A 13,911-nucleotide genomic window follows, 5' to 3' on the forward strand; every position below is an offset into this window, starting at 1 on the left:
CACGCAATTCGTGCAAACGAGAATTCACTTGCAAAGATTGGTCTGAACATCGAAGTCGATGGTAAACGACCAAAAGGCAGACCTAAGCAACGGTGGCTTGATACGCTGGATGCGCATTCGATAGAGCCAAATGGCGAAGCCGATCACGACGAGCCGCTTGTGAACGGGACAAAGGCTGAAGAAAAAGAAGAATCAACATCTTCGCCATTCCCGTCCTTCTATACACTTTCGGTGTGATACAGTGGAGTAATACTGATTTAGAAGCTGTCAATAGACGGGTAAGGGTAGTTCTTGCAAACAATAACATGCATAATAGAGCTGCCGAAAAATTGAGGATCACTATCCCACGTCATCAGGGAGGAAGGGGGTACTACATTTAAAAACGTTGCACTACAATCAAGTGCATTCTCTTCGTGAGTTTTTCTATGAGAAACAATCCTCTTGCCAAATACATCAGGCTACCGTCATGGCAGATAATAAATTATCTCCTTTGAACTTGAGAAGCAGAGAATGGAATCCCATGTCGAATGTTACTTCAGTCCAACAGAAGATCGGCATGTGGAAAGAGAAACCCATTCACGGAGGTCATATAAAAAATTTGTTGTTGTCAGGCATTGACATCGAAGCCTCCAACAAGTGGTTGACAAATGGTGTACTTTTCTATGAGACCGAAGCATTCCTAACTTCAATTCAGGATGCTTCGCTCCCAACAAAAAATTATAAATGGTACATTCTTCACGACTCCTCAATCACCAACTCCAGTTGTAGGTTATGCAACTGTGAAGAGGAGACCATCCAGCACATAACATCTGCGTGCAGGATGTTGAGCGGGACCGAGTACACCAATCGTCATAACTCCGTCTGCAAGATTCTCCATCAAAACCTTGCGTTGAAGTATAACTTAGTGGCAACCTACCATCCTTACTATAAGTATACTCCGCAGAGAATCTTGGAAAATGATCGGGTCAAACTACTGTGGGATCACACTATTGCCACCGACCACAGTGTTAATCATAACAGACCCGATCTAGTTCTGCTTCTGAAGGAAGAACGAGCGTGCTTTATAATCGATGTAGCCGTACCGTTGGACCGGAACACTATTGAAAAACAGCACGAAAAAATCCGGAACTACGGCCCCTTGGCAGACGATATGAAGCAGACCTGGAGACAACAAAGGATCTAAGTAGTCCCAGTAGTAATTTGAGCGACGGGATTAGTCCCGCAGAACTTACATAAAGCGCTGAAAACGCTCGATCTTAGGGCTGGACTATACATGGAGATGCAAAAAGCGGTTATCCTTGCAACCTGTGCTATAGTCCGAAGAGTCCTGTTCGGTAACAATCTGACCTAATGGGTTTCAGTCTTGATCCGCACTGTCTTCGATATAAGATCCATGCCTCTGTAGTGTAGAACCTCCGCGTCATTGGCTGAAGTGTTTGCGACAATCGGGATGTAGTAATACATTTTCGCATGGTCGCACACACTTTGCGTTAAAACGCATCATCGCTGTGATGCAGGCCTTTGGATGTTGCCTTCAGCCCATCCTTAGGTTGGTTGCCCCTCGGTCCGGTTGGGCGGGAAGAGGGTCCGTTGGCTTTTTTTAACTATACAAACTTCCGAAAAACTATCCGAGAGAAGTGTTCTCAGGAAAATTATAGAAGTTAAACGATAGAATAGGATGTGTTCGGATAGCTGAGTGGTTGAGCACAAGATTGTCGTACGGAAGGTGACGGTTCAAATCTCACTGGCGGCAGTGGGATTCGTATCCTGATTTGACGTCGGATACCTGTCGACTCAGTTGTCAATGAGTACCTGAGTCACATCAAGGTAATAATCTCGGTATTGTAATCCTGTAGTGTACCCCCACGGTATTTAGTGAATGTGTTGTGCTCTAACACACTTGAAGGCTCTGGTCCAATTGCATTGTTGCACGAACGATCATTATTATTATTTGTAATGATAAGAGTGGAAATAGGAGATCAGGTCGATTATCTGAGTGGCCGATAACGACCTAGAGGGCAGAGCTATCCCAAAAATCTAAACAAATTGGCTAAATTGACCGTGAAGGTCCGCCCACAAAGATTGAAGCTCCATCAAAGTGCTCGGTCGACACGTTCTTGCACGCCTCTGTGCTAGTCAGGCTCGGGAATGTGGGGGGTCCTTTGAGCGCTTTAATCCCTCACGCTTCATTACTAAAAACCAACGTGTCTATTTCGATGCGTGGGTCCGCACCGGATTCTAAACTCGACATTAATACGGATTTCGCGACGGCCTATCAAGAAGGGGAAGATCCACGACGGATCACCGTTTCAATAATCGCGGCACTCAAGTCCGGAGACTTATGGCTCCAGGCGCGCGGTCGAGCCGTTTCTTTTTCTTTCCTTTTTATTTCCAATTTTAGTTCGCGTTCTGTTTATCATTCGATAGGCCGTCGCGAAATCCGTATTAATATCGAGTTTAGAATCCGGTGCGGACCCACGCATCGGAATAGACACGTTGGTTTTTAGTAATGAAGCGCGAGGGATCAAAGCGCTCAAAGGACCCCCCCCCCCCACATGGGGGGGTCAAAGCCCAAAATGGGCTGTAAAGCCTCGACAACGACAAGAAAAAGTACCTACTTTATTTTTATTTGCTTTTGCTTGCTATTTACCATGAAAAGGTATTTAATGCTACACCAAACCAATCAAAAGTGCAAAACGCTCTTAAATTGTTGTCAGGATGTTAACAGCAAATCAACGCAGCACAACAGTAGAATTTCGATTGATCATAAGTACAAAATACTTTCAAAAGCCTTAAGGTGATCTTTAACGGGTAGCTTACGTTACGAAGAATGGCATCCCCGAACTGGACGAGCAAGTAGTGCTGGCCCCCTAACTGGCATTGTAACTGCGTCCTAAATAGTAGAGTCGAGAAGGTTTCCCGGGAAAGAGGGAACTGTTAATGACTGATACACGCGAGGACCCTAACTCTGGCAAAATGATAGTTTTGGTGTGTATCTGTAATCAGCTCCTTAGGATCCTGGTTGGGTAGTGTGCCCGATGTCAGTAGATGGCGTTGCATCGAGGTAACACTAATCGGCGAGTTCAGGGATCAGCTAAGCGTAGGTCAGGCCTCAGGGAATTGGGTTAGGGGGTTTGCTCCTGAGGGTACACCCATTCCTGACTATTGCGGCCCGCTTCCGTGCAGACAATGCGCTGTGAAAAAAATTAAATGGAAAACAAAAATTACACAAATAAGGAGACAGTAGGGATGTCGAAGCAGTTAGCTGCGCTTTTTCGCAGCATGACATTTTGCCGCTTACCGCAGCGTCTAACGAAGTAGGTAGCAAGGGCTGCGCACAGCTAAACAAAGAAGAAGACTCGCAAAGTAATGTGGCCCGTGGGGGGGGGGGGGGTGTAATATGGCAATGCTGTTGTTCTGGAAAGAGACACAATGGAAATTGCTGAAATTGAACAGAAGACTTCGAATAAAAACCGAGTGGGCGCGCACCGTTCTTGCAAAACCGAAGAGGAAAAGCTTATCACCAAATACGCGACAGTTGTGAAGCGCATAAGGTCAGCAATGTTTCTCCAGAAAAAACATCAGTACAGGCGTGAAAACGGAATGAAGGAGTTGGAAGAAATTTTGCAATTCCCCAACTGAGTGAATGTGTGGGCGTTTGCTGCTTCTACCTTCCAACCAAATTTTATATCAATCTTGAGATCTGTAAATAGATGACAAGAGCGTTGAGAACGCCGTATCGGTGGCTACACAAGCTCATTAATTATAATCTTAACTAGTTTGTCACGACGGATAGCGGATATTGCCAGTACCTGTACATGTTTAAACTGGATTCCTCACCCGATTGCCCAAACTACGATGGAGTCCCAGAGGACCCGGAGCACGTATTCTTTTACTGACCAAGATTTGTGGAAGAATAAAAGAACCAAGAAGAGATTTTAGAAGAGGTGGTTTTACCAGAGTAGTTTTAGTGGGTAAAAATCCCACATGCTGTTGTGTCCAGGCCAGTTTCTTTTGAAGATTTTACTCAAAGAGAAAGAAAACAAGTCGGAATACCGGTTCCTCGACGCTTCCGCTATAAAGGTTTTGTGTTCATCTTTTCTGAGAAATTTCCTATGGAATTTTTTCTGTTGGTACAAAGGTAACAATTCAAAATATTCCTTCATATATCCAACTCTCCAGTTCATATGAGTTCACTTTATATGATCATGACGTCATATGTAAACGTCTTAGATAGCCATCTGGACAGTGTATAATATGTTCTTATTAACTGTATTTGAGCAAATATTGGATTTACAGACCACATGCTCTTACCAAATCTCGTGACAATAGCCTTCAAGATTTCCGAATAAATCGTCTACGACAGACAGACAGACATCGACATTGTTTCACAGAAATCTTAAAAAGGGTTCACCTAATAGCAGCAACGCGTGAAAGGGCTGGGGAGAAGTAACTTCTTCATCTATGGTACTTTAATATTTGGCTCGAAAGTCAATTATTCTCGTTAATTATGACATCAGCATCTTATTCGCATGGCATCAGATGCTATAAATTCGCGCGATATTGGAAAGTTTAAATTTCTGTAACTTTGGTTTTCATTTTCATGAAACTTGGCAGCCGTATGCGAGATAATGCCCTATGCTGGCGCAAAATTTAGTGCTACGATGACGTTAAAGGGAGTTTTCAGTCAATTTCTAAAAGTTGGTAATACACTGTTAGTAAGTTTATTTCAACAATGGGGGGGGGGGACATATTTTAAGGCCTAGATTTCATATATGCACACCATTTTGATTTATTTCAGATGTCTGGGTTAGCTAGTTTTGGAAAATGAGTCCTGTTTCACTTTAAGTGTGCTCATTTTGACACCTTACTCGCACACTTTGCAATACATGTCAAAACTAATTTCAGATTCTAATACTAATTTTTTCTTTTGATACCCCATACGGCCATATTCGGTGAAAAAATGCAACATCATGTATGGGGCACATCCATTTAAATCCCACCTAAATTCATGTCACTCACTGTATGCGTAGGGTTTCATAGTTCCCATATATGCACCAAATTTCTTTTGGATCGGTTTAGTCGTTTTGGAGAAAAGTGCGGGTGACCCACCGACAGACAAACTGTGAATCGATTTTAATAAAATCGTGTTTTACATAACACCTTAAATATGGCCAGCTCAGAATAGAGAACAAGAATAGATATCTCTTCCTGTAAAGATGATTCAGCCTGTGAGTGTTGCATTAAGGGAAAGATTAGCTAGTCAAAATTGCCAGAAATAAAGAAACAAGTTGGGAAACCGGAAACTATGCGCTTCAAGTATGAAAGGTTTTGTTTGCTTCTTGTGTTGGGAGGGTTGTAAATTTACACAGTAAAGGCAGCGTTGAGCTACTGTAACTGTTACTATTAGTATGATTTTGATCAAAATTGGGGATAATATGCTTCATATTATATTTTCTACTACTACCAACTCTTATAACTCTGGGATAAACTTTAGAGTTTTACCTAATTTTCCCAAAAATATGGTAATATACCATTATTAACTTATTTTGAACAGATATCGATATGGACAGTATTTTGAGGCCTAGACACCATATAGAGGCAGCTTCATGAATTTGCCCAGACTTTTCGGTTAAAGAAATCATTACTTTCCACCCCGCCCACTCCCCGCCTTTCTAACAAATGTCAAAACTAAGACCAGCTTCGAAAAGTAATATTTAAGACCCTTCATTTGATACCCCACATGACTATAGTCGGTGAAAAAAATGTATATCCCCCCTTTTACATGTATGGGGACCCCCCCCCCCTAAATGTCAACGTAGAAGGATATCACTCACTATATGTCTGGACGTTCACAGGTCCCACCTTCTCACCAAATTTCGTGTCAATCGGTATAGCCGTTTCTGAGAAAAGTGCGTGTGACTGATAGGCGGACAGACAAACCTTAAACCGATTTTAATAAGGTTTTGTTTTGCAAACAAAACCTAAAAAAAGAGAAGAAGACGGGGACGCTGATCCATTTAGACTTGTGCGGACCGACGCAGGCGAAAACACCAAACGGTACAAGATTCTTTCTAACATTCATCTACGACTTTTCCCGTTTCATAACCGTCGAGCTGATTAAATTGAAAACAGAAAACAACAGAATTGTGAAAGCAGTGCCGATCAGACCTGACAGCGGAAAGAAATACGTTGCCATAGAAGCGCTAAAATTTCTTTGGCGAAAAGGAGCGGAGCAGAAACTCACGATTAGATAAACGCCATAGCAGAAAGAAGTGCCCGCAAGAAAAAACAGGACGCTGATTGAATCTGGGAAGTCTACGATGCTTGACGCTGGACTGGACAGGCGGTTCTAAGGAGAAGAAATACTGACAGCGGCGTATTTGCAAAACAGGGTAGTAGACAGAATCATCCAGAAAACACAAATTGAATCGTTCATAGATGAGAAACCAGACCTATCACACGTGAAAAATTTTGGCTTCAAGATTTTCTCGCTCTTTTTGAAAAACGAACAAAGTGACATGTCAAGGCACGAGGAGGCAGCACTACAGGATGCGATGGAAAAAGTCTTTGTAAGCAAATGGGTGAAGATTGTCGAGTGAAAGACGAAATGCCATGAAAAAAAGAAAGATAGGAAAAATTCGCAACGATCAACCGCATATGAGATGCCAGAAAACCAAAAATCAAAAGGAGAAGCCATAGATTTCCGAGCAGAAGACAAATCAACAGACGAAAAGTTCCGAACACCGTCGTTAGTGTAGAGAGACGTGTTCCAGCGACAAAATGAAAATTTTCCACCGCTGAAGCTAAGGTACAAGGTAAGAGCCTGCGGTGTGGGTGAAACCAACAATCGGTTACAAATGGCATCCAAGATGCAAGATTTGTGCCGATTAGCAAAAAAGGAAGATATGAAATCATTGGACGAACATCAAATCTGGGAAATGGCAGATCCCTTCCTAGGCAGAAAAGCGATCTCGTGCAAATGAGTTCTCAAGGGCATCAGTTTTCCCCTGGGAAGATGGGAAGATGGGAAGATCTATACACACAAGATTTATTTAGTCTCAAGGTCCTTCCTGCGAAGACTACGACGAAACGTTGACTCCTGTGGTTAAATACGGTCTGAGTCCTACTTGCACTGGTAACGCATCAGAAGTTTCATGCAGTACATATCTCAACGGAAAACTGTCGCACCAGAGTAAATTCGGAGATTATGCAAGAGCCGATACAGTCAGGCAACAGCTATTCTCCGAAAACTGTGGTTCAGTAGTCTAGAGGTATAGATAAGTGTTTGAACTCAAAGGCAGAAAAGGAAGGAAGAACAACCTACATTCTACTCTATGTGGACGATTGCTGGCGGCCGGAGCAACACATGAGATTACGAGAGCAATGAGTAGACACTTCGAAATAAAATACTTGGGCGAAGTTATCTACTTCATAGGAATCCAGATTGGACAAGGAGTTCATGTTTGCTAAAGCACAGGGTAAAAGTTGTTAAATTACTGGAGAGAACGGTTTACTGGTTCAAAAATAACCACAATAATGGAAAACAATAAGCTGTACAGGAAATTGATGGGAACTACATGTATCAGGTAGCTTTCGTACTGAAGAAGGGGTATGCCGCTCTCGAAATATATATATACACGGCAAAACAAAAAAGCTGTAGTTTGGGTAAAGTTACTCCTTTATATCTCATAAATGAAACGGACTAACCTTTTCCGAATCATATTCAAGTAAAGTATCATCACTAAGCCAAACAATTTTCTAAAAGGGGGGAGTGTTTGTCTAGTAACAATATGGCATATATGCAGCGGCATTTTATGAATTTGACCACATACTTTGTGAAACCATTGAAATTAAATGCCGTAATAGACATGGGACGATCTTAGAATCCAGTGCAGCAATAATTCCAGTGGCACTAAAGTTTAAATCGGTTTTGCAGTTCAATTCAAAATTTTCTAAACTAATTTCGTAACTTTCCAACAAACTTCCGATTTTGCCCAATCTATTTAAAAATTTTCCATTTTCAATTCAGAATTTTTTTTCAATATACTATGGTTTTTTTACCCAGTTTGATACCAGCTTTTTATCAGTGGATAAGTATGGAGCTGGAATTCTTTTAAAAAAATCTTGTGGGAGTTGGAATATTTACATGGGGTACGTTTGGAATGCCACCCTGTTAGACATCCTTTATTTTCCTGGATGTTTTGTTCAATGTTAAATCTCCTTGATGGACTCCCTCACTCGATCGTCAATCTTGGGAGTCTGAGATCTTTCCCAGTAAGTACTGAAGGGAGCCGATTGTTAACTCTCTAAAGAACGCCACTGCGAATCATTTGTTGGCCCATTCCCATAAAATCTGTTCCATGGAAAAGGTTCTCCAGCGTGACTTATTAGGCACTAAGGATGCTGATCCATGAACGGGGCTAGGTGCGTTCATATTCACAAACGTGCATACATATTTACATAATAGAATTGTGGAGTTGTAGTCCGTATTTACAAACTAATTACTCTTCATCAACCGCGATCGGGGTCACATCTCATTACTACGATCCCCATATAGCACTGACTCCATTTCTCTTATCTTATTAAGTGTGAAACTCCACTTTGCCGTACATCAGCACAAATGCAGAACAAATGATGATCCCCGTGCAATTTTACAGCTACTACTGTTCCATTATTGTTCTCTAAGCATTTTCTTATTCTTGCGCTTCGTTACAGGTAATTTTACCAAACCGTTTTGTTAATCTTGAAGCGCTGGTTCTGCGGCGCGCAAGTATCTGCTGGCTTGCATGCTCGCTTGCAACTTTGCAATATTGTATCTTGGCTCGTATTCTGTACACATAGCGGAATAGGCAAGATGTGTAGACTGGAGAGTGTGTCGATCACTGGGCCGTCCATTCCACCAGGTAGGTAGGTATGTTGCACGGTAAACTTGCATGTAGTTTTGTACTTATACAGGTATGGTAAACCGGTAAAACAGTGACGTTTTTACGACTCATTGATAAACCGTTAGTCTTGAAAATGTTTAGTATATTATTATGATAATGGCAGTGGCGCGCTGTCAATGTCGTGGTGATGTAAGTTGAATGCGGTGCAACGCGATAATGATCTCTTGAAAGATGCTTTTAACTTTGAACATCAACGGAAAGGTTACTCTAGGTTTGGGCAAAGAGCTATTGCTTGGTTGCAACTACTTCGCTGAGGGTCAAATGTTACCAATAATGATTTTTATGAAATTAAGAAAGTTCGAAGTGTGCATTGAAGAGATTTATGAAAATTGCATTCCGTATAAAGTAAAAATGTTGAGATGCAACCATACAATAAGGCAGGCTTCGAAAATAATTCTTCAGTAACCCTTCAAAGGTTAAGTATAGTTGCATAAGAGGAATAGTCCACCTAATGCACAGTATGTATACATGCATACATGTACTGTCGAATAAAAAAATAAATAGTGCATATAATTTAGGATAAGGTATAGAATTTGGGTTAAGGTTTAATTTTAACCTTATCTTCGGAGGGATGAGGAGTTTATGAAGGGGGAGGTTCCACCTTCTTCAACCCCTATGAAAACTCATGGAGTCATCATGGTCAAGTTAGAATTTCCAATCCAACCCCGCTAACGCAAGAGGGAGAATGCAAGACAAAGGGGATCCCCTTCTCTAACTCCTTTAAAAAATTGCGGCGGCCATCGCATCTTAGAAAGAGAAGGTGCGGCAAAGTTGGGTTGTTTTCATGTTAAAACAGTAGGGTTTTATTTTGAACCCTATCCCCATGGATGGATGCTTCCTTCGAGCAATTATACGCAGTTCAGAGGAGGCTTCCTAAAGGTAACATTAGTGACATGGGTGATCTGAATGCCAAGGTGGGATTCGACAACCCCTTGCTCGTACATATGATGGGGAAACAGGGTTTTGGCAACCGCAACAGTGGGAGGTTCGTGGATTTCTGCTACTTTCAACACTTTGTCATTGGTGGTAAATTGTTCAAAGACAGAGCCTGCCATAAGGTCAGCTGGGATTCAAATGGGAGTTGGTAAATGCAACTTTACCGTGATGGTATCAAAGTACCCTCCCTTCCAGCGCCATAACTGACCGTACCAATTTTTCAATGGAGTCTGGAGTCTCATCTCTATAGGATTTACCGCCTTGCCCTCGTACCATCCCTTACGCTTGCGATGATAAGGTTTAAAATTATACTGTTTTAACATGAAAGTAGCCTCACTTTGGGGCGTCATAACCCTACAAGTGAGGGGCGGGGGAGTGGAAAAATCCTTCCACTTCCTCGTAATTTTGTATCAAATCAATCAAAATCAAAAGGTCATTCATGGTTTTTCTTCGTGAATAGTCACTCTTTTGTTATTTTGTTCCTTTTACTTTACTTTTCCTGCAAGAAAGTAGGATCATTACAGTATTGTCCATTGCTTGGGCAAAGCCATGGTTTGGTATCTTTCTCAGTTGCTGGCAGTAAAGGTTAAGATTACTTCTTTCGTAGCCGTGGGAGGTAGCAGATTCACTTCTATTACCCCCGACAAATGAATTTTACCTTCCTGTTCATCAGTCGCCATTTTACCATTTTTTCGCACTCGTTTTTCCTCGACATTATCAGACGTGATCTACTTTTGCTTGTTTCTGAACTGATTCGTCAATCAATCAAATGTGCGAATTAAGCCCAGAAAAATGTTGCGTTTAAATTATGTTGCATAAAATTTTTGATTTTCTCCCAAAAAAATCGATTCGAAACAACTTTGTGATTATTATTTCAATGTGTATCGGCTAATGTAAGGTGTTTCTTTCACATCGAAATTCTCAGAATTAAATGACTGGAACCGCTATTCACTATCGTCATCATCAAGGGCGCAACGGCCGAAATATTAGCAAGAAACTGTGATATCCCCATTTTGCGCCGAAGTCCATTAATTCGATATCCCTAAAAGCTATCTAATAGATGGCAATCTGAAGGCGCTAAGTCAATGGAGTGTGGTTCAAAACAAGTCCATAGCGTTTTTGGCCATGTGTAGTCTGGAGTTATTGTGCAGCTGGCAAACGCAGCACGTCCCTCCTTTCCTTCGTTGATGCCCTCCCCCCCCTCATGGTCCTAAAATATGATTTTTTGACTTTTTTTCAAGAAGGGGAAGGGGGAGTAAAGTTTCACGACAGTGTTATCAACATATCGAAAAACCATTTCCTACGACCGTGAGAGCCTCAGTACACTTACTCTCTGCCCGTACCTCGGATTACCAAAAAATACGAAAAGTGGAATATTGAAAGTTACTCTGCATTCTGGGCAAAGACGATTAGCTCTGCAAATCTCTAAATTCGCTGACCATATCCCGCGTAAATATAAGCTCAAATGTGAGAGATGCAAAGATACAAGGGGGTTATTGAGGTTGGCATTCATTCATAAGAACTCATGGTAATATCAATTCTGAAAAGAGAACTAAACTGCAAACATATTAACCTGTCATGACTCCACTGGTGCTTGCAATCGTTGCACGTGCGGTATATTTTGGCTGTAAATTCTGCTGCGTATGTGGTTGCTGATGTAGACTAACAGTGGCGGCCAAATTATCACCTCCGCCGCCACCACCACCTCCACCTCCACTTTCCACCGATGAAATGGAATTTTGTTGATTGTCCAATTCAATATTGGTAAAACTATTAGCACCTATAATTTCACGAGAAATTGCACCGTTATCATCCTTTGCGCGCGAAATTTTGAACGATGTCACCGCACCCGATTCAGCAATTGTTTGGCGTCTATCATCCGATCCAACGGTATCACTATGGTAATCGGGAAAAACCCTAATTATCTGTTCTTTACTTTCAGTGGCGTTGTCACTGTCACAGGGGAGTATCGGTGATGAGTTCAGTTTTAGCTGTTCCCTGGAGTCTAGCTGCTGCTGCGTCTCTAGTTCCGCCGATTCCGATATGCTTCTCGTTGAAATGGATAACGCAACTTGTGATGATGATCTCGATGACGATGGTGAAATTGATGGTTGTGATGATGGGGATGAGTAGGTTTTCGATGGATTGGAAGTCGCCACTTTTCCCCGGTTTCTGACGTAAAGCACGTCAAGTATTTAATCGATTTTTCAAAAGAGCTCCAGAGCGCAACGTAAACAAATGTGAAGTAAGCATTCACAATTCAACCCTCTCAGTGTTCAGGGTGGTTCACTTGTGAAGGAAGGCACACTGCACTGTTGACGATGAAAGTATGAAGGGGTGGTGGGTCTGTGGTTGGAGTTGTTATCGGTGATGTCGTAATCGATAACATGCACGTTTTGCCGTTTTTGTCCAAGTCGAATGTAACTGCGGGCTGTAATTCCGGTAGAGAGTAGTCAACATTCGAAATTGGGGAAACTGCTAGCCTATCGAGACTCCCACACTTCATGCAATATATGAACCAATTTCTAGTGTATATTTGAACCAGAACTATCCTGCATATAGGGCCATATGCATATATGGAGACGTAGATATTAATATTCTGACTATGTGCGCACTCGAATTGCTTCACTTTTAGAGGATTAAACACTTCTTGAATTTAGCCACAATTGTAGGAGCTTATCACATAATTTAGTAAGTCGTTCTTCAGTTTGATTGATGAACCGAATTGCCGAAAAGACAGTTTTCACTAGGGTATAATTCACGAACAGTTGTCACTTAATATTTCGTAGGAAAACACATACAGACACAACATTAAAATAAGAAAAATCAGCCTTTTTATTATGAAAAATGCGCTTTACTTAGGTTGCTACTCTATTTACATGTATATATTGTATTTATGAAGTACGTGTGGCTCCTGGTTGCTGGTGTTCGGGTTTTATTATTAAGTTACGTACTCCTGCTTATTTCTTTATAATTTTTTATTTTCGAAAAATCAGTCGGAATATTTCTATTAATTTTATATTAATCACTTAAAAGATTTTCTTTTTATAAAGAGAGAAAACTACCTTATTGGAAATAGATTTAACCAACTACTTATGGTGACACTTTCGAATGTGCTGCCTTACGTTAAATATCTGGTTTAGTAAGAATTATTGCTGTAATTTGCTTTACGAGTGTTGCGGGCGAAGGGTTGTACATATTACACTACTTCCGTTTTCCGAAATTGCATGCATTCAAACTACGTAATTAACTTTCTGACGCAAATTGGCTGAAGTGCCCATTTATTTGTTGCAAAACGACAACCACACATTGAACAAAAACAATCTCAGCAATGTTGTTGCACTGAAAATCACATTTAGGGATGCAATTCTAAGACCCTCTCGGTTGTATTTGCTCCTTTTCAATTGGCTTTCCCTTTTACGTTTTTCGCTCTTTCAGGCTTTCCACTCTACTTCCACTTTTCCAAGACACAACAATCAAATGAACACATTTATGCGATTCCACCAAGAGAAAATTATCACTAGTTTTGACCGAGATCTATTGCACTGATTTTCCGTATTTTATTGACAATGTTTTCTCTGGATTTATAGGCGGAAAACAAAAATATATCCAAAGACGAATGGCGGAAACTTTTTTTGCCTTGACTTCGATTTTTTTGAACCCCATGTACACAAGGGATGCGGTGTCATGTATTTGTTTTCCTTTAGCACCGTGTTCATATGGTTGAAGGGGTAGCGGGGAGGATGTATATATTATGGGAAATTTTTCATTTTGAGCTTTTATCATATTGTTTTATCGAATGTTGTAAGCTTTCTTGCAGGAGAAAACAGGAGTAAGGATATGCGCACAATTGGAAGATCTAAGAATTTCGGATGAAACTGGTCGAATTTTGTGCACTGTTTGTCTATAGGAATATATTATAATCGAATAAGGATAAGATTGCACTTGAATGACTTCGCTTAGTGGCAGTTTCTTGCACTAATTATATGCTGAATATATAAACAGCTACCCTACTCAGGAAAATATC

General features: G+C 41.1%; 1 protein-coding gene across 2 annotated transcripts in view; it reads right to left on the reverse strand.

Moving 5' to 3' along the window:
* LOC119654824 (probable nuclear hormone receptor HR3) overlaps positions 1–13,911 on the reverse strand; it is a 449,138-nt gene that overhangs the window by 396,497 nt on the left and 38,730 nt on the right. The window contains exon 1 of one of the 2 annotated variants that reach the window (XM_038060484.1): positions 11,458–13,520. The exons of the other annotated variant lie outside the window; for it this stretch is intronic. Within the exon in view, the coding sequence (XP_037916412.1) occupies positions 11,458–11,464 (7 nt within the window). The 5' untranslated portion in view covers positions 11,465–13,520. Of the gene's footprint in view, positions 1–11,457; positions 13,521–13,911 lie in introns of those variants that run through there. 2 annotated transcript variants of the gene reach the window in all.

The sequence above is a fragment of the Hermetia illucens genome, chromosome 1, assembly GCF_905115235.1.
Source record: "Hermetia illucens chromosome 1, iHerIll2.2.curated.20191125, whole genome shotgun sequence".
In the NCBI taxonomy this organism is placed as follows: domain Eukaryota; kingdom Metazoa; phylum Arthropoda; class Insecta; order Diptera; family Stratiomyidae; genus Hermetia; species Hermetia illucens.